A 20,225-nucleotide genomic window follows, 5' to 3' on the forward strand; every position below is an offset into this window, starting at 1 on the left:
CTACTCAGCTCCGATCCTCATCCCCACAGTAATCAGTCAAAAACCCTTTATTAAGCACCTACTATGTTCTAGGCATTGTACAAAGTACTGGAGGTACAAAGAAAGTTAAAGACAGTCCCTACTCTCAAGAAACTCATAGTCTACTAGGGGATACAACATGCAGACAACCATGTACAAATGAAGCATAGACAGGATAAACTGGAGATAACCAGTACATGAAGGCATTGTGATTAAGGGGATTAGGAAAGGCTCTCCGCCCATAGAAGGTGAGATTTTTAGCTGGGCCTTAAAGGAAAGACAAGGTGAGAAAGGAGAGCATTCCAGGCATGGAGGACAGTCACTGAAGATGCCAGAATCTAGAGAGGAATGAATGCCTTGTCCCAGGAACAACATAGAGGCCAAAGTCACTGGATTGCAGAGTACATGGTTGGGGATAAAGAGTAGGGAGGGAGAGAGGGGCTGAAAAGGTAGGAGAGTAGACAAGACACGAAGGTCCTCTGTTTCTAGAGCTATCAATTTTATTACTGTTTCCAGCCCCAGGCCTCCCCATCTCTCCTTGTACCTTACCAGTAGGGTTCTCTCTTGGTTCTATGTTGACTTATGGTGATTTGTCAGCATTTGGATTCTTCTTTTCCCTAGCACTTTTATGTTGTAATTCCCACTCACATCACCACTCCCCCATGTCTAAAGGCTCAAGAGAGGTGCCACTTCCTATAATTATCTCCCCATCTCCAAAGTTCCCTCAGTAACATCTGAGTGAGGTCTTCAAATTAACCAAGACTGTCCATCAAAAGATCTATGAGAATGAAAGGGGAATGGAGCATACATTCTCCATAGCACCATAGAAGGGTGCAGGATAGGAAAAGATTTATAATCCCTACACAGTGTTCATTTGAGTAAGTGTCTTGGGGCAACTAAGTGGTACAGTATATAGAGAGCTAGCTGTGGATTCAGGAGGACCTGAGTTCAGGATCCAACCTCAGACACTTAATAGCTATGTGACCCTGGACAAGTTCCTTAACCCTGTTTGCCTCAGTTACCTCATCTGGAAAATGAGCTGGAGAAGGAAATAGCAAATCACTCTAGTATCTTTGCCAAGAAAGCTCCAAATGGGGTCACAGAGAGTTGGACATAGCAGAAATGACTCAAAAACAACAACAAAAGTGTCTTATCTCCTCCTTACAACATTCAATGAGCGTTTAAGTACCTTCTATGTACCAGGAGCTGTGTTACCAAAAAAAAATGAAAATGAACCTGATTTTAAGAAACTTTCATTTTATTGGTTTTAAATAACATGTACACAGATAAAGCTATTAGATATATACAAAGCAATTTTAGAAGGGAAGCCACTAGCAGTTGGGAAGACCAAGACAGGCCTCATGTAGGAGATAGCCCTTGAGACCCTTGAGACTCGAAGGTTGTCTAAGAAATAGAAGTAAGGAGGGAATATATAGAGACGTGGTGGGTAACTGGAGACAATGCTGAAATGAAACAGGATATGGAATGTTGTGGGAATAAGGAAGAGGAAGTAAGTCAGCTTTGCTGGTACTTGCAGGAAGGGGAGCCATGTGCATTAAGCTTGGAAAGGTAGAATGGAATCAGATTGACAGGCTTTTAATTCCAAGCCATTTATGTTTTATCCTGGAGGCAATCAGGATCCTTTGAAGCTTCTCCAGCCAAGACATAGTCAGGGCTGTGCATAAAGAATATCAATTTGGTAGCTATGGGGGGAGGGTGGATCAGAGAGAGGAGAGACATGACGTAGAGAATTATTATAGTAGTAGTACAGACAAATGGTAATGAAGGCCTGAGTCAGAACGGTAGTGACCAGTCTAGTGGAGGGGAAAGGGATTCATCCCAGAGATGTTGTAGACATAGAACTAATGAGACTTGGCAGTTGGAATATGGGGCGGACCAGAGTTGAAGGAGAGGGAAGAGTTATGAATGACTCCAGGCTTGTCAACATAAGTGATTGAAAGGATAATGGAAGCCTAAGCAGAAATAGGGAAGTTAGGACGGGGGTGGGGCGGACATAGATAGTGAGTTTGCTGAGTAAATGCCCTTTAGGTTGTTGGTGATATGGGACTGAAGTTCAAAAGAAGTTAGGGCTGGATATAGAGAGCCAAAAGCCAACTGCATGGAGATAATCATTGAATTCCTGGGAAACTGATGGGATCAACCAAAAAGGTGTTGGGAAAGAACAGAAGGGAGCCCTTGGGAATCACCTGGAGTTAAGGGCTAGAATATGGTTGATGATCCAGCAAAGGAGACTGAGGAGAGTCCAGACTGGTAGGATGGTAACCAAGAAAAGTCAGCATCATACCGAAAAACAAAAAAGAGAGAATATCCAGGAAGAAGTGACCAAATAAAGAAGTCAAAAAAGATGAGGACTGAAAAAAGTATGAGAGCTATCAATTCCTTGCAAAGCCCCTTCCTCCTTTCCCCCCAGCCACAGAGGTCACTCCCTCCTCTTCTGGATTCCTAGAGCCCTCACACAGTACACTCCAAGCAATGGAGGTGGCATTAGTAAAGGCATTGAGACAAGGGAGTTCAGAACAAAAATGGCAGCTGGACAAGTCATCTTGCTGGATTGGAACACACCCTGCTTAAAGAAAATAGCAGGAGATGAAGATGGACTGGTACATTGGAGTCAGATTTGACAGAGCCTTGAATGTCAGGATTGGGAGTGATCGTTTTCCATAAGTAAGCAGTGGAAAGACTTTAATAAAGGCTTGTGTGTCAAGGAGTGGCATGATCATAGCAGTACATTAGGAAGATTATGCAAAATGTGGCCTAGAGAAGAAGATAGACTGAAGCCAAAGTCATACTGTAAGAAAGTCTAATATAATAATTTTTGACAGTCAGTCAGCAAGCAGTTATTAAGCACTTTACTGCATACCCAGTGTTCATTGGCCTTATTACATATGCCTTTTGTCATCTGCTTTTGCATCATATCATTTTTCAGGTAAGCAAGTGAGTTTCTTAAGGGCAGGGCCTGGGTCCTATATGTATGTATGTATGTGTGTATGTGTGTCTATATATAAATGTAATAAATACATCTTTTTTCATACATATATATCTTTTTTTGCCTACCCATATCATTGCTTTTGCCCATGGCACTGAACAGAGGGCCTTGAATAGAATGGGCACTTTTGTATTCACTGAATGAAAACCTTAGAGCTGAAAGGAACCTTAGAGTTTGACTACAATCCTTTCCCTTTATAGATAAAGAATCTGAAGCCCAGAGAGGTAAAGGAACTCACCTAAGGACACCTAGCTAGTAACTGGCAAAGCCAGGCCTTAAACCCAGGTGCTCTTACCCCAAGTCTGGAGTTCTTCCCGCTGCACCAAGGTTCAAGTCTGAAAACCTGTCCTCTCTTGCTTCCTTCTGCCTCCAGCCCTGCCCCTCAGGATGGGACATCTTCCCCTGGGGCTCTTGTATGGGCAGCCACTTGCCCATCTTCCTTCCACCCTCTTACTTGCCCAGTTTTATTTATTTACTCGTGTCTCTCCTCCCTCCTTCCCCCCCCCCACCTTCCAGGTCGTGATCAATTATTCAATTGTGAAAGGGCTGAAGTACAATCAGGCTACGCCAACATTTCACCAGTGGCGAGATGCCCGGCAGGTCTATGGCTTGAATTTCGCCAGCAAGGAAGAAGCGACCACCTTCTCCAATGCCATGCTGTTTGCTCTGAACATCATGAATTCCCAAGACGGAGGTAAGCAGCTCCAAGGGCTTTGTTTGGGGCCATTTTCTTGCCCTCCTGGGGCTTTTTCTATTGGGGCTAAACAGCATTAGCTGGAATTTTATCCAAGAAGGGGGAAGGGAAGGAAGAATGAAAGGGGGAGGTGGAATTTCACTTGTCACGTGTGACAAGTATGTTTGATTGCTAGCTGCCCATCAAGACCTCTTTATACATGCTTTCCTGTCATCCTCTTCCTTCTTTCTGTGGCATAGAGTTCCCAGGATGAGATTGGACAAACTCCCTCAGATGAGAAAAACAAGGTATACTTGTCCAAAGTTATATGGGTAATTAGTGGTGGAAAGCAAGTTACCGGAGGATAGTTTTACAGTTGAAAGAGACCTCAGCGGCCATCTAGTCCAACCTAGTAATTTTACATGGAATTTTGTAAATGTTGCAAATAAGGATACTGAGATACAGAAAGGTTAAAAAAATAAACAATTAGTAAACATTCAGAGGCAGGATTTGAATCCAGGTCCTCTAACTCTGGAGCATTTTCTAGTACACGACTTTCTGAGTCCAAATACTATGTTCTTTCCATGTGCTCTGCACTTGGAACAGAGTAACAAAATGGTGTGTCCTTTATTGAGAAGGTGGGAGGTGGCAGAAGGAGAATGAAGCCTTCTGGAACCCAGCAGCACTAACTCCATTAGCCTGTAGATATGTTCTAATGGAGGATATTGTGTCTGGGGCTTCTGCTCCTGAGCTGGAGAGGGTGGCTCTTTCCTGCTGCCTGGTGTAAACATTACTATCAATAAAATTGAAGTTTATAGTGGAAAATCATTGGCCCCAAGCCTAGACCAGACAGGAGACAGTGAGTGGGGAACGTCACGCCTGCTGTCTCAGTGTGCAGCCCCCATATGGTTATTTCAGGACTTTCACATATATAGAAAATGCTGCCTGCCTACATATCTGCCCAAGACTTGGTGGGTTTCCTATGAACTTTGAAAAGTTTCCTTTAAACATCTAATCTCTCAGCCCTGCAGTGCTCTGGGCCTTCCTCACCTGAGAACTGTTTAATTTTAAATGACAGTTACATGTGCTTGGTCAGAGGCATCTCAGACCCTTGGAGGAACAGAAATTGCTGGTTGGGCTTGAGGGGAATTAGTTTTTCTATGCAGTGGAGAGCTCAGCGGCCCAAACTTGAGAAGTCTTTTCACCAGGATAGAACCCTATCTGAGAAACTCTCATCTATCTTTTTTGCACATCAGCTTGTGAAGAAGGAAGGAGGGGAAAAACACAGTTAAAGAGGGAAAAGTCAAACAAATGCTTCCTTTAAAAAGAGAGGGGAGTAGAATGAATTACTAACCAGTTAGTGTGCTCACTAAACCTTAGATCACTATCAAGGTGAAGTCTTCTGATTATTTTTTTTCAAGGCAGTGTTAAGTGACTTGTCCAGGGTGACACAGTGTCTGAGTCCAAATTTGAACTCAGGTCCTCCTGACTCCAGGGCTACTCTTGTGATTACTATTATATATAATATATTTTATGTACATATATACATAATATACTACTATATTAAATAGCTCCAAGATGCTATTTCATCCATGTGGGGAACATCTTCCACCAATGCAGCTCAAAGCCCTTTCTCTTGCTTTAGTAGGTTGTTTGCTGTAAGCAACATAAATGAGATTTCATAGAAAGATATAGGAGACACATAGGAAATCTCATTAATTAATTAAATGAATCTCATTAATGTAGAAAATAGTCCCCAGTAGCTAATGAAAGCTTTTATTCCATATGAAATTGTCATGGCTAAAATTTATGCTAATAAAATAAAATGTTGAAAATGTCATTCGTTTCATTTCTTGAAACTATGCATAGTTAATGAGATTTCCTATATGTCCAGACTTTAGGGATACCCTGTACAATGAAAAGAATACTGACTTGGGAGGCAGAGGACCTGGGTTCATATCCTACCACTGAAACTTTCTAGCTGTGTGACTCTAGGCAAAGTCACTTAAACCTCCCTCCCCTTCAGTTTCTCAATCTGTAAAATGGGAATAATAATAATACCTCCCTCAGAAGGTTGTTGTGAAGATCAAATGAAACAATATAGATAGAAACCACTAGGTGGCACTCTGGATGGAGTGCTGGACCTAGAGTCAGGAAGACCTGAGTTCAAATTCAGCTTCAGACATTTGCTAACTGTGTGACCCTGAGCAAGTCACCTATTTGCCTCAATTTCCTCATCTGTAAAATAAGGATAAATTAGCACCTACTTCACAGGGTTGTTGTGAGCATCAAATGAAATAATGTGTATAAAATGCTTTGCCAGCCTTAAAGCACTATAGTAAATATTAGCTATTAGTATTTTAAATCTTAACGCACCTTATAAATGTTAGCTATTAGTACCATTACTGGCTTTCTGATTGTGCACAAGTCACTGGGCCTCAGTGTCCTATACTGTAAAATGAAGGGTTTCTAAGGTCCTTTCCACCTCTAAAGCTATGACCCTATGGTCTTCTGGTGATAAGCCCCACTACGTTTAGCTCAGCTGGTCCTCAGAGGATAAACTTAGAGTCCATTGTTTGGCCTGTATTTGTAGCCTCTCCAAAAGCCCTGCTAACTTTCTGTCCTCTGTCCTCTGACCCAGGTCTAGAGATCCCAGGAGAATCTTTACCTTATGGAAGGCAATAGAGGAAGATTCCAGAAGGGGATTATTAGCTGATATGGTAGAAAGTACTAGGTACAGATTGAGAAGATCTGGCTTTGACTCATGCCTCTTGCTACTTGTGTGGCCCTGGGCAAGTTACCACCACTTTAAGGCTCAGTCTCCTCATCTGTAAAATGAGGGTGATCATACTTGTGCTGAGAGGCAGTGTTGTTACCTAATGGATAGAGAACCAACCTTGTTGTCAGAAAGAAATAAGCTAAAGTCCAGTTTCTGGCACATACTGGTTGTGTGGTCCAGGCAACTTTCCAAGATTATTATTTACAAATTACAATTTAAAATTACAAATTGCAGATTAGGGAAGGAGAAAGAGAATAAGCATTTGTTAAGCACCTACTATGTGCCAGCCACTGATGGGGAAATTGAGGCAAACAGGGTTAAGTGAGTTGCCCAGGGTCATGCAACTAATAAGTGTCTGAGGCTGGATTTGAACTTAGTTCTTCCTGACTTCAGACCCAGTGCTCTATCCACTGTACTATCCAGGTGCTTTGACTTGGGAATCTACATTGTTAGAAGGAGTTTCCTCGCTGGAAGCTCCTCTCTGAAAGTTTTTTGTCATTTTGTCATCTCAATGTCAGGTAACTTTTGGACAGCTCTTAATGAGGGAATTATTTTTCTTTATTTCTGGCTAAAAGCTCCCTCTTTTTTTGTTGTTGTCTTTGGCTTTCTTTGTATCCCCAGGGCCCAGCACAAAGTAGGCACTTACTAAATGCGTGTGGACTTGACTCTGTAACTTGTAGTCCCTGCTGCTATCTAGCACCAAGCAGAGCCAAGGGCAGCACCAGTATCTGTGTGCTGGTAAAACACCAGGGGGCCCAGCAAGGGGTTGTCATTTAAAACCCCACTACCTTGAACAAGCTTCTTTTAAACCAGCCTCCACACGTGGATACCCAAACTCCTCCCAGTGTCAGCTCTAAAAGTCCCTTTGTATTTTAACTATTTGAATAGGTATTTCTTGCCTATTTTGTCCCGAAAGGGTGATGCAAACAGTTACCAATTTGGGATTCATCTGGGAGATGCTGGGTTGATTTCAGAGGCCACTATCCCTTTTAAGACAACTGAGAAGAATGGCCTTGGTTATTTTCAGAACTGAAATAACACCTTTCTAGAACTAACTCTCCTCTGTATAAGGAAAAACTTCCCGACAATGAGTGCTCTCCAAAAGTGGCATGGCCTGCCCCAGGAAAGTTCACTTCTCCCTGCAGGTCTTTAATTAAAGGCTGGATCAGGACTTCAGAAAATCATAGAAGAGATTCTTGTTTAGGGATGGCTTGAATTAGATGACCAGGAGGTCCCTCCCAGCTCTAGAAGTCTGAGATTCCAGGATTCTTCATGGACTGTTATCAGTAACTGCACAATTCACACACACACACACACACACACACACACAGAGCACTTTAAGGTGGTACAGTGGATAAAGTACCAGGCCTGGAGTGAGGAAGACTCACCTTCTGAAGTTCAAATCTTTCCTCAAACTTGTATTAGCTGTGTGACCCTGGGCAAGTCATTTAACCATGTTTGCCTTAGTTTCCTCATCTGTAAAATGAGCTGGAGAAGGAAATGGCAAACCACTCCAGTATCTTCCAGGAAAACCCCAAATGGGGTCATGAAGAGTTGTACAGCTGAAAAAACAACTGAACAACAACATATATATTAATAACCTGATGTCACTTCCCTAGATGAGAAGAAAAAAGAATTTTGGCGTGGAAACTCCTGGGGTAGATGGGCAAGGAAGCCTCAGGTTTAAATAATAGCCAAGATCTTAATAACAACAACTTTTATATTGCACTTTAAGGTTTGCAAAGCACTTCATACATATTATCTCATTTTATCCTCACAATAACCCCGGGAGGGAGGTGCTATTTTAATCCTCATTTTACAAATGAGGAAAATAAGGCAGACAGAAGCTAAGTGACTCACACAGGATCACACAGCTAATAAGTACCATGGACAGAGAGGGTAGTAGAGTATCTAGAACACTGAGTTTGGAATTATAAAACTAAAATTCATTCTATCTCAGCTACTTACTATGCACATGACCTTGTACGAGAGACAAGTTCTCTGGGACTTGGTTGCAACTTCTATAAAATGGACTGTTGGACTGAATGGTCCCTTTGGGTTCCAAAGGCTTCTGTAGCTACAGACAGATTTCGGGGTGGGGGGTGGGGAGGAGGTGGAGGAAGAGAAATAACCATGACTTATGAAGGAAATCGAAGTCACTGGGATCCTAACATTTTCTTTGTTGGAGGCTGGGGACATTTTTGGTGAGGATCCTGGCCAACTGCCTGAGTGAGTAAGAAGGAGTTGAATAACAGGGAGGTGATTTGATCTACCCCTTGCGTGAGTGAAACCCAAGTGCTACAGTGACCACGGCTCTCTGTGTCTTTTGGGTGGTGGCTATTTACAGATAAACCAGATCACATAGTGGAAGCTGAGTCATGAGGTGCAGGCTTTGGGTAAAGTGCTCTTGGTTTCATTAGAAGTTCAAGAATGGTTTCTTTGGTCATAGCCCTGACACTTCATTTTCCCCAAATAAATCACTTTGGTGGCTGATGGCTTCATCACTGAGATTATAATCCTGTTTAACAAATATTTCCTGAGTACCCAGGTACCTGTGAAGCCCTGTTCTTGACGTTGAACCTGCTTTCAAAAAGTTCATGGAAAGAAAAGACATTCAACCAAGTGAACAGGCATTTATTAAGCACCTATTATGCACCAGTCATCAGTGGGTAGTGAATAGAGAGAGTTGACCTCAGAGTCAGGAAGGGAAGAGTTCAAGCCCCACCTTTGCCTCATACTGGCTGTGTGTGGAGTCATTTGAGTCATATTCAGCTATTCGTGACCACATTTAGGGTTTTCTTGGCAAAGATACTGGAGCAGTTTGTATTTCCTTCCCCAGCTCATTTTATGAATGAGGAAACTGAGACAAACAGGGTTAAGTGATATGCCCAGGGTCATACAGTTGATAAGTTTCTGAGGCCACATTTGAACTCAGGTCTTCCTGACTCCAGACCCAGAATTGTACCCAATGCAACACTTAGCTGCCCTCAAGCTGGATGGCTCTGGGCAATTTACTTAGCTTTCTCAGTTACCCCCCAGCAAGTCTCTAAACCCAGAGGTTGCATTACAAGTTACAAATTTGCATTGGTAAAAGGGATTCCTCACCAGGACCTTCTCACACCAAAGAAATTACAAAATAGTGCTGCCTCTCCCAGAAGTGCCGGGCAGGCTCTGTGTTGGGCTACGGAGTCCAAAGACAAAAAGGGAATTATTCCTGCCCTCAAGGTGTGAATTATGCAAAGAGCTACTGCAGAAGGTAGCTGGTGTATGCTGGGTTGTTGTTGTGTTTGTCCATTTTCTTTTCTTTTTTTTTTTTAAAGCAATTGGGGTTAAGTAACTTGCTCAAGGTTACATGGCCAGGTGTTTCTGGGTGGGTGCTAAGTGTCTGAGCCCAGATTCAATCCCCAGGTCATCATGACACTGGAGCTGGTGCCCTTACTCGCTGAGCCACCTGGCCGCCCCTAAGCAATTGGGGTTAAGTAACTTGCTCAAGGTTACACAGCCAGGTGTTTCTGGGTGGGTGCTAAGTGTCTGAGCCAGGATTCGATCCTCAGGTCGTCCTGCCACTTGGGGCAGGTGCTCTTACTCGCTGTGCTACCTGGCCGCCCCTGTCCTTCATTTTCTAAGAGGACCATGGTTTCTGGGAAATGATGACATGACTTGCAGTTGACTTTGATTTGAGTGAGAAGGGACTGTGCAAGGTCACCAGCCTCACTTTCTCCTCCAGAGCCATCTGGATCCAGTGACCCAAAATGGTCAGAGAAAACCAGGACCTCTGGTGTGAGGGCTGCTGAGCCCTTCACAGGGCTGCTCATCCACCTTTGGTGTCCACCCATCACCCAGCTTTCACCTCTGGTTCCAACGAGCTGTAGCATGCCTGAGGCCACACCCCAGTAAAACCTGTGAAATTGTATTAGCAGATGGGTTAGAGCAGGTTGAGGGTAACCAGACCTCAGATCCATTGGTGAGTTAGGGAGGATGACTACCCCAAAAATAAAAAGACTCCCCACCCCAAGGAATGGGTAGATGAAAACAATTTATTTCAAAGGCCCTGATAGTGGTTGAAGCAAGCTCTGTGGAACCCTTAGGGCTTGGTCAGACACTGAAGACACCAAGGTCAGTATCCACTGCATCCCCATCTGTCACCAGTCATCTTGACTTTTGTCCTGCTGCTGTATGTCAATGACTCTGGAATACAGTGAGGCTGATGACTTTGTGCAACTCTGCCTCACTTAAATCCAATTCATGCTCAAGTCGGGACATCACCCCATGATAACACTGATCCTCTTCGAAAAGGAAAAAAAAAGTGAACAACCGTAAAAGAGATATTAGTGTGGCTGTATGAGTATGCAAATCACTTTCCCCTTCTGGGCCTCAGCTTCCTCATCGGTAAAATGAAGGAGATGGATAAACTGATGGCTTACATCCTTTCCAGCCCTGACATTTTATGCGTCTGTGATTCCAAGACCCCTTCCGGTTCCAGTTCTATAAATACTGTTTGTCTGGAGAGGACTGTGGGCTGTCTCACCACTTCACAAAAGTGAAGTTAGTCACCAAAATCTCTGTCTGGAGGCAGAAACCCTGAGAAGTACTGAAAAGACTGGATTTCCTTCAGCTGCCTCTTGAGGGAGTCTACAACAAGTGTGAGCAGGGGTCTTTGTCAGCCATCTGTTGGCAAGTTATGTTCTTCTCGTCATTCTTGTCACCGTCCTTTCAAAGTGTGCCGGGCACTTGTATTTTCAGTTAGTGACTTCTGCTTCCTACACAGTCTCCCATTCTCCAAAGAGTGTCTTGTTCTGTAGGGACTAAGGAGCTAGTTGTGGTTTCAGCTGGTATGGGCTGATTTTTTTGCATATTCCATGGAGTAATTTTATCTCCCTAGAATCAGAGCATGTCAGGGCTTAGGAGAGATGATCCTTATCATATACCAAAAATAAATTAACCACTTCTTCCTTTCTTTCTTCTCCTGCCTTACACATTGGTGCTTGCTAAGCCATAGCTGGGGGCAGCTGGGTGGCAAAGTGAATAGAGCATTGGGCTTGGCATCAAGAAGACTCATCTTCCTGACTTCAAGTCTGGTCTCAGACACTTACTAGCTGTGTGACTCTTGGCAAGTCATTTAACCCTGTTTGCCTCAGTTTCCTCATCTGTAAAATGAGCTAGAGAAGGAAATGGCAAACCACTCCACTATCTTTGCCAAGAAAACCCCAAATGGAGTCATTGAGTCAGATACAAAAAAAAAAAAAAATGACTGAACACCAACAATGAAAGTGATGGTTGAATCATTCTGAAGAACTGAACTAGGACTAATTGTGGAAGACAGATTTGGGTCCAATGTGGGAGAAGTTCCTAGCAATCAGAGCCGTGGAACAGTGGAAAGTTCCTCACGAGAGGCAGTGTGATGACTGAGAGGTTGGAGAGTCATCTGTCAAGGATGCTATAGAGAGAATTTCTGTCTTTAGGAAGGTGACCCAGGATCCTTTCTGTCTCTAGATTCAATAATTCTATAAACCTTGACATTATCAGTATTGCTTTGGTTTCTCACTACTTTCACCTCCTAAAAACCCTCATTACCTGTGGTTATATTTGTTAAAAATCAATTTGCTTTGAAATTTCACCAAGACCACTGAGATATCCACCACCATAGTGCAATGCATTGAAAAAGCATTCGCCTTAGAATCAGATAGAGTCTGATGCCCAGTGAAACTTTGACGGGCCTAAGTTTACTCATCTGAAAAATGGGGAGAACAATACTCTCACTACCTAACTCACAGAATTGTTGTGAGGAAAAAACATTTGGTAAACCTTAACTTGCTATAGAAATGTCCATTGTAATGGTCATTATTGTTAGTGTTACATGACCACAGGTAACACAAAGCCAAAATGGGAATCACTTCTTTCCCTTATAATAGCTTGCTTCCCAAAATATTGTATAAATGGTAGCATGTCGTAATTACTAGGACACTGGACTTGGGAGTCAGGAAGGCAGCTAGAGGATGAAGGGGAGAGAAAGCTAGGACTAGAGTCAGAGTAGAGCAGAATTCAAGTCCAGCCTCAAATACTTGCTAATTGTGTGACCCTGGGCAAGTCACTTTACCTGTCTGCCTCATTTTCCTCAGCTATAAAACAGGGATCATACTGGCACCTACTTCCCAGGGTTGCTGTGAGGAGCAAATGAGATAAGATTTTTAAAGTGTTTAACATACTAGGTACTTAATAAATACTTATTCCCTTCTTCTCCTTCCTGCCCCACTCTTATATGTAAGATGAGGGACTTAGTCAGCAGCTTGTTGGGCCCCTTCAGTCTCCAAATCTATGATCCTGAGATTTTAGGTGCAGAATAACATCAGAGTTTTCTAAATCAGATCTTATTTTAAATTCATTGAAGAATCTGGATGCTTGAAGGAGCCCTAAGGTGAATCCTTTTACAAAATGAGCTATAACTTTGTCAAATCATCTAATATATCTGATTTTTGAATTGTATTTTTTTTACCTAAGGTCTATAAAAAGTAATGCCTAGGGGCAGCTAGGTGGCACACTGGATAGAGCACTAGCCCTGGAGTCAGGAGGACCTGAGTTCAAATCTGGCCTCAGATACTTACTAGCTAGGTGACTGTGGGCAAGTCACTTAACCTGATTGCTTCCAAAAACTAAAAAATAAAGTTCTTTAAAAAAAAAAAAAGTGATGCCTAGCTATATTTATCTGATTCCCTGTCCTAAATCTCTCTCATAAAAAAATAACTTGTGTGTAAATATTAGATGTTAGGAATTTGGAGTGATCTCATTGATACTATTAATAATTTGCTTATGTCAAATCACTAAGTTATTTCTTGGTTATTTCTAGGTTATTCTTAGGCACGGTTTCCTTAAAAAATAAGGTTAGAAACTAGCCAAGAGTTTGATGATAATACTTCCAATAAATGTTTAGAACACAGGGTGGTATAATAGGGAAAAAAATCCCTGACTCTGAAATTAAGGAATCTGAGTCCAAATCTCCCCTCTGACACTTACTGCAAATCCATAGGCAAGTCTTCTACACTCTGTGGATCACAGTATCTTCATTTTTAAAGGGAGACAGTTGGACTGAGTGGTCTCTGAGGTTCCTTCCATCTCTATACCTGTGATCTTCTTACACTGTGACCTCCTCTTTCTAGCAGTGTGACAGGTTCTTGGCCTTCTCTGGGAAATGATTCAATTCCCTTAAAAGAGCATTTGTTAACACTGTCCCCACCCCAGCCCCTACCACCACCATACACAAGGTCCAGTACTAGGAGCTATAGATAGTAAAATGCACATTAAAAAAGAGGCAGGAGATGGGTAATGACATAATTATATGATAATAGTTATAAGAAGTTCAAACAGTTTACAAGTGAATGTTGTTTTTCTTTCTTTTTCCCTTCCTTCTTTCATGTGAAGGAGTTAAGCTGCAAAATGCAGTTAATTTAGAAAGTGATCCCTAAAAGCCAAGGACAAGCCATACCAGATTAACCTCATTCCTTTTATTGACAGGGTTGTTAGACTGATAGATCAGGACACATATGTACACATAGAATTGTAGCAAAGCATAAAGATTAAATTTCTCATTCAATCCTGGTAGACAAAAATAAATTAATAAAAAAGACACATAGGCTGGATTACAGTAGAGTGAGGGTAAAAATGGTAGGATGATTGGACATATGGGTGGTTTTATGCCAGTTTGTGAGGGACATCTCCAGTGGATGATTCCAGGGATCGGTCTTTGGTCCTGGTTCTTCCGCATTTCTGTCAATGACTTGGATGAAGGTATGAAGGGCATGCATATCACATTTTCAGATGACATGAAGCTGGGAGGCATAATCAACATGCTAGACAACAGAATCAGCATCCAAAAAAGATCCTGCCAAGTTAAAACAATATTTGTTTGGGAGCAGCTAGGTGGTGCAGTGAGTAAAAGTGCCGGCCCAGAGTCAGGAGGATCCGATTTTGGTTCTGGCCTCAGACACTTAACACCCACACAAAATAACTAGCCATGTAACCTTGGGCAAGTTACTTAACCCCAATTGCCCTCCAAAAAGCAAAAAAATAAAATAAAATGTGTTTGCTTGAACGTTTCAGCTGTGTCTAACTCTTCATGACCCCGTTTGGGGTTTTCTTGGCAAAGATACTGGAGTGATTTGCCATTTCTTTCTCCAGCTCATTTTACAGATGAGGAAACTGAGGGAAACAGGGTTAAATGATTTGCCCAATGTGACACAGCTAATAAGGGTTGGAGGCCAGATTTGAACTCACAAAGATGAGTCTTCTGACTCCAGGGCTGGCACCCTGTCTAGCTGAAATTTAATAGAGAAAAATGTAAATTCCTACACTTAAGAGTTTTTTTTTTTAACATATTGATGTGCTTTATTTTTACATTATGCAAACATTTCCAGAAAACACCTATTCCATGAGAGGTCTAGTAATAAAGTGTAAAAATTAAACTAAAAATAATAATATAATGACCTCATTCAAAAGAAATACAATAGTTCATATCAGAAGCACACACACTGCCATTTAAAAAAAAACAACCGATGAAATCTATTTTCTCTCCATCCCACCTACCCCCACCCCTTTAGGAAAAAAAAAAAAAGAAAAGAAAAAGAAATTGTTTGTAATAAATATGCATAGTAAATTAAAACAAATTCCCTCATTCCTGTATACCAAAATATATATATTTCATTCTTCACTCTGAATTCATTACCTCTTTGGAGGTAGAAATAACATTTTTTCATGGGTCCTCTGCAATAATGGATTGTCGACATATTGATCATAGTTACAGTTTGGTTGTTATTCAAATTGTTCTGATTCTCCTCATTTTATTCTTGATCAATTTATAAAAGTTCTTAAAATTGTTCATTTTTATAATTTTGATGTTATAATTTAAATTATTCTTTTGGTTTTGTTCATTTTACTCTGCATCAGTTCAAGCAATCAATAAAGATTTATAATAGGCATCTACTATGTGCCAGGCACTGTCCTAAGCTGTGGGTATACAAAAAAAGGGGCAAAAGACAGTCCTTGCCCTCAGGGAGTTTACAGTCTAACAGAGGGGACAACATGCAAACAGATAAATACAAAACAAGCTATATATAGGATAAATAGGAAATAACAGAGGAAAGGCACTCGAATTAATAGGGGTTGGTAAAGGCTTCCTGTAGGGGACGGGATTTTCGTTGAGTCTTAAGGGAAACCAGGAGGTCAGTAGGCAAGAGGCAGGGAGACAGCCAGAGAAAATGCCTGGAGCTGAAAGATGGAGCCTCTTGTTCATGGAACAGCCAAGAGGCCAGTGTCACTGGATCAAAGAGTATTCAATGAGGAATAAAGTGTAATAAGACTGGAAAGGGGTGGGGGACAGGTTATGAAAGGCTTTGAACACTAACAAATTTTATATTTGATCCTGGAGGCAATAGGGAGCCTCTGCAATTTATTGATTGGGGAGAGGGTTGGGAGGTGGTTGACATGGTGGACATGTACTTTAGGTAAATCACTCTGGTGGTTGACTAGATTGGGGTGGGGAGCGACTTGAGGCAGGCCCACCCACCAGCAGGCAATTATATTAGATGTTAGGTGGTGAGGGTGACAGCATCAGAGGAAAGAAGGTGTATTCAAAAGATGTAGCAAAGATACAATCAACAGGTTCTGTCAACAGATCGAATATGGGGAATGAGAGATAGTGAGGAGTCAAGAGTGACTCCAAGTTGTGAGCCTGAGGGACTGGAAGGATGCTGTTGTCCTCTGCAATCAAAGGTAAGAGTAGTTGGTTAGGTTTGGGGGAGGGAGGTTTAGGGGAAAAGATACGGAGTGCTGGTTTGGACATTTTTCACTTATACTGTGTACTAGATAACTAGACATCCAGTTTGAGATGTCTCAAAGTTAGTGGGTGATGTAAGATGGGAAATCAGCAAAGAGACTCCTACCAGCTTTTCCAAGTCTCCTTGAAATCATCTATTTCTTCATTTCTTACAGCACGATAATATTCCAGCACACATGTATACTACAGCTTATTCAGCCATTCCTCGGTTGATGGGCATCCCTTTAGTTAAAAATCAGCTTTTCAAGTATAGTGTGTAGGAGGCATGGCTGGACAACGAATACATGAGAAAATGATCCAGAAAATGATTTAGTGGACTACAAGCTCATGAGCAAACAGTGTAATATTAAAGTAAATCTATAACTAGCAAATTTGGCACCCGGGGCATAGAGCATACAACAGTCTCTCAAATAAACTTTATAAGATAAATTTAGTTGAATGAGGAGAAAGGGGGAGACTCCAGAACACTGAAAGGTGACTACTTAGGAACAGTATAGTAAGACAGGATACACAGCAGGGCATATAATTGGGCCAGGGAGAAGCTCAACTGGGGTATGACCACTGGGGGAGGAGGAATGTGACCTGTGAATTTTTAAAATTGCTATTCCTGCTAATTAAATGTTAAGTTCATTTTTTTTTCTATACTGGCAAAACATAAATAGAAATGTTACCAATCATCTCTAAATTTTGGTGCCCTGGGGAAAAGGCCAGGTTGCATTTTTTTTCTATTCGTGGCTTTGCATGGAAGTTAAAGAAAAAAGTTAACAGAATTTTAGGCTGTACTAAGAATCTTATGGTATATGGAACAAGAGTGGTGAGAGTCACACTCTGCCATCATCAGACAAGAGAAGTATTTTATTCAGTTCTAGACATTAAATTTTAGAAAGAGCCAGACAAGCTGGAGCTTCTGCCCTGGGAGGTTAGGTAGCATAGTGGGTGACCCCTGGAGTGAAAGTCAGGAAGACATCACATCCTGCCTTAGATACATGGTCACCTAACAGAAAGTTACCTAACATCTCTCAGACTTAGTCTCTTCCTCTGTAAAGTGGGGATGATCGGACATATTTCACAGGGTGCAGGCAGGATCAAATGAGATAATATATGTAAAGCATTTTTTATTATTATTATTATCATGTACATAAAAAAAAGATGCTCAGACCGGAGAAGATGTTAAAGCTTAAACTCTGTCAAGGTCAAGTGAAGAAACTGGGTATGTTTAGCCTGGAGGAGAAGGAAAGCTTGAGGAAAGATGTGAGAGCTGCCTTCCAGTCTTCAAAGGAAATTCATATAGAATCACTGATTCAAGCATTCTTAAGCCCCAGCTACCTGGGCAAGTCACTTAACCCTGTTTGCCTCAGTTTCCTCATCTGTAAATGGAGCTCGCAAAGGAAATGGCAAATGACTCCAGTATCTTTGCCAAGAAAACCCCAAATAGGATCACAAAGAGACAGACAAAATTGAAAAACGACTGAAAATGAAAAATTTTCTAGGTATTGTGCTAGGCCCTAGGAATACAAACACAAAGACCGAAGCAATCCCCACTCACAAAGAAGGAAAAAGTATTAATTAAACTTGCGCTGCTTGGTCCCTGAGAGCAGAAGTAGAAACAGTCGGTAGAGGTTATAGATAGGCAGGTTTCTGGTGGATTTGAGGAAAAACTTCCTAACGATTAGATCCAACCAAAAGTGACATGGACTGACTGCCCTGGCAGTATGTTCCCTCACTGGAGGCCTTTACCTGGTCTCTGCATAGCTAGTAGTTAGAGAGGTTTGAGCGGATATTCCTCTTCAAATACAAGTTGTACAAGGTGTGGCCTCTGAGTTTGCAGTGATTCTGCAAGTGATTTTAGGTCTTTTTAAAGAATCTGCATTTAAGCTGGGCACATACCTATATTCTCAGCTACCTAAAGATTGAGTGAGGCTGGTAGATCTCTTGAGCTTGGGAAATCTGAGTTGCAATGGGCTAAGGCAATCAAGTGTTCACACTAAGTGTGATATTAATATGATGATTCCAAATTGCTTACCATCTTAGGGAGAGGGGAGGAAAGGAGAAAGTTTGGAACTCAAATTTTTATTTTAAAAATGAATTTTAAAAATTGTTTTTACATATAATTGGGGGAAAATTTTTTAATAGTAACCTAAAAAAGTATTAATATTTTGAGTCTTTGGTAGTTGGGTGGGTTGGAAGGGAGGGTAGGATTGGCAAAACTGACTAAAAAAGGGTTAGAACTAGCCCAGGTCAGACACAGAGCAGGTCAAAGCTCCTGTGCCAATTAGTAATGACATTGAGGCCAGGAGCAGCCCCTGAATTTCTAGCCTGAATGAGATTGGAAGACCAAGTCTTTTAAAAAATAATTAAAATACTGGGCAAGTGTTTCTATAGCACCTACTTTTCCTGGGTCCTAAGCATTTTACAAATATAATGTTATCTCATTTGTTCCTCATTACAATCTTGGGATGAAAGGGGCAACTATTATCCCCATTTGACAGTTGAGGAAATTGAGGCAAATAGAAGTTAAGTGACTTGCCCAAGGTCACACAGCTAGTGTCTGAGGCCAAATTAGAGCTCAAATCTTCCTGACTCCAGCACTCAACCTACTGTACTACCCAGCTGCCTCCTAAAAGAATGAACAATTAGGGTGTTTCTTTTATTTTGTTTTGCTTTGTTTCCTAAGAATCACTCCGAAGTCCCTTATATGTGAGAGAAAATTATTTCCTGGAATTAATTCATTGGATATTAGGAAAAAAAGAAACTTGCCATTTAATCATTTGAAAAATTGCAGGTTTTTTCCTTATAGAGCCCTTCCCTGGGCTTCAGTTTCTTCCTCTATCTTATTGTGTTCTGATTGTATCCCTAATACTTGGCACAGTGCTATGTACAAAGTAAAAATTTTTAATGAAATGTCTTATTCATTCAATAGAACATATGGTTCTAAAATTACATCTTGCTATCCTTCATCACATCTATAAATCAGAATAACCTTCCGCCTTTCTGTGTTAGCCATCCAATTTTGATAAACCCCTGAAAGAAACAAGGGAATTTTTACTACTGAAACTATGTTCTGCTAACTCTGCCTGGGAGTCCAAAGTACATTATAAAAATAATTCATGTTTTTATAAAGTTTTAAGGTTTATGAAATATTTTTCCCATAACAACCCTGTGACAGAGTTTGTATAAGTTCTATTATTTTTGAAGGTAGGAAAACTGAGACTCAGCTGAAATTATTTGCCCAGGGTCACAGCATTAATAAAGGTTGGCCCACAGATTTGAACCTAAGTCTCTCTGAACTCCAAGTCTCCTGCATTTTCTGCTACATCACAAGAGCCAGACTCTGACTTCAAGGCTATTATTATTAGAGGGGAATAAGAAACAAAGACAGAGGAATACTTGAATGCCTCAGGGAAGCACAAAGTGCTCTTATGGTCCCAAGAAGGAAGGGAATCGCTTGGGGTGGGAGTGAGAGAGGGGAAGGAAAATGGCATCAGGAAAGGGTTCATGGAGGAGGTAGCAATTTTTATTTATTTATTTATTTTTTGCTTTTTGGAGGGGGGAAGGCAGGGCAATTGGGGTTAAGTGACTTGCCCAAGGTCACATGGTTAAGTAAGTATTAAGTGTCTGAGGCCACATTTGAACTCAGGTCCTCCTGAGTCCAGGGCTGGTGCTCTATTCACTGCGACACCTAGCATCCCCTGGAATCAGCAATTTAGATGGACCTTGAAGGATGGGTAGGATTTCACCTGGAATTGCTGCTAGGAGAGGGACTCCAACTATGAAGCGTAGTGTTAGAATCAAGGAAAGCAGAAGTGATGTTCAAAAAGCAACAGTCTAGTTTGACTGGAATGTGAAGGGAGACTATATACTGAGCCATATCAGAAAAGTTCTTGGGCACCAAACTTAGACATTTTATCTAGTAGTCTTTGGG

The 20,225-nt window shown here is 41.5% G+C and overlaps 1 protein-coding gene across 6 annotated transcripts in view; it reads left to right on the forward strand.

Annotated features, from left to right (window-relative positions):
• LOC138173634 (ena/VASP-like protein) overlaps positions 1 to 20,225 on the forward strand; it is a 285,460-nt gene that overhangs the window by 190,451 nt on the left and 74,784 nt on the right. For all 6 annotated transcript variants that reach the window (XM_069103681.1, XM_069103683.1, XM_069103684.1 and 3 more), the window contains exon 3: positions 3,542 to 3,719. In XM_069103681.1, coding sequence (XP_068959782.1) covers positions 3,542 to 3,719 — 178 coding nt within the window. The remainder of the gene's footprint in view (positions 1 to 3,541; positions 3,720 to 20,225) is intronic.

This window comes from Petaurus breviceps, unplaced genomic scaffold, assembly GCF_028583685.1.
Source record: "Petaurus breviceps papuanus isolate PSGF00001 unplaced genomic scaffold, PetGlider_PUasm1.0 63, whole genome shotgun sequence".
NCBI classification, from domain to species: domain Eukaryota; kingdom Metazoa; phylum Chordata; class Mammalia; order Diprotodontia; family Petauridae; genus Petaurus; species Petaurus breviceps.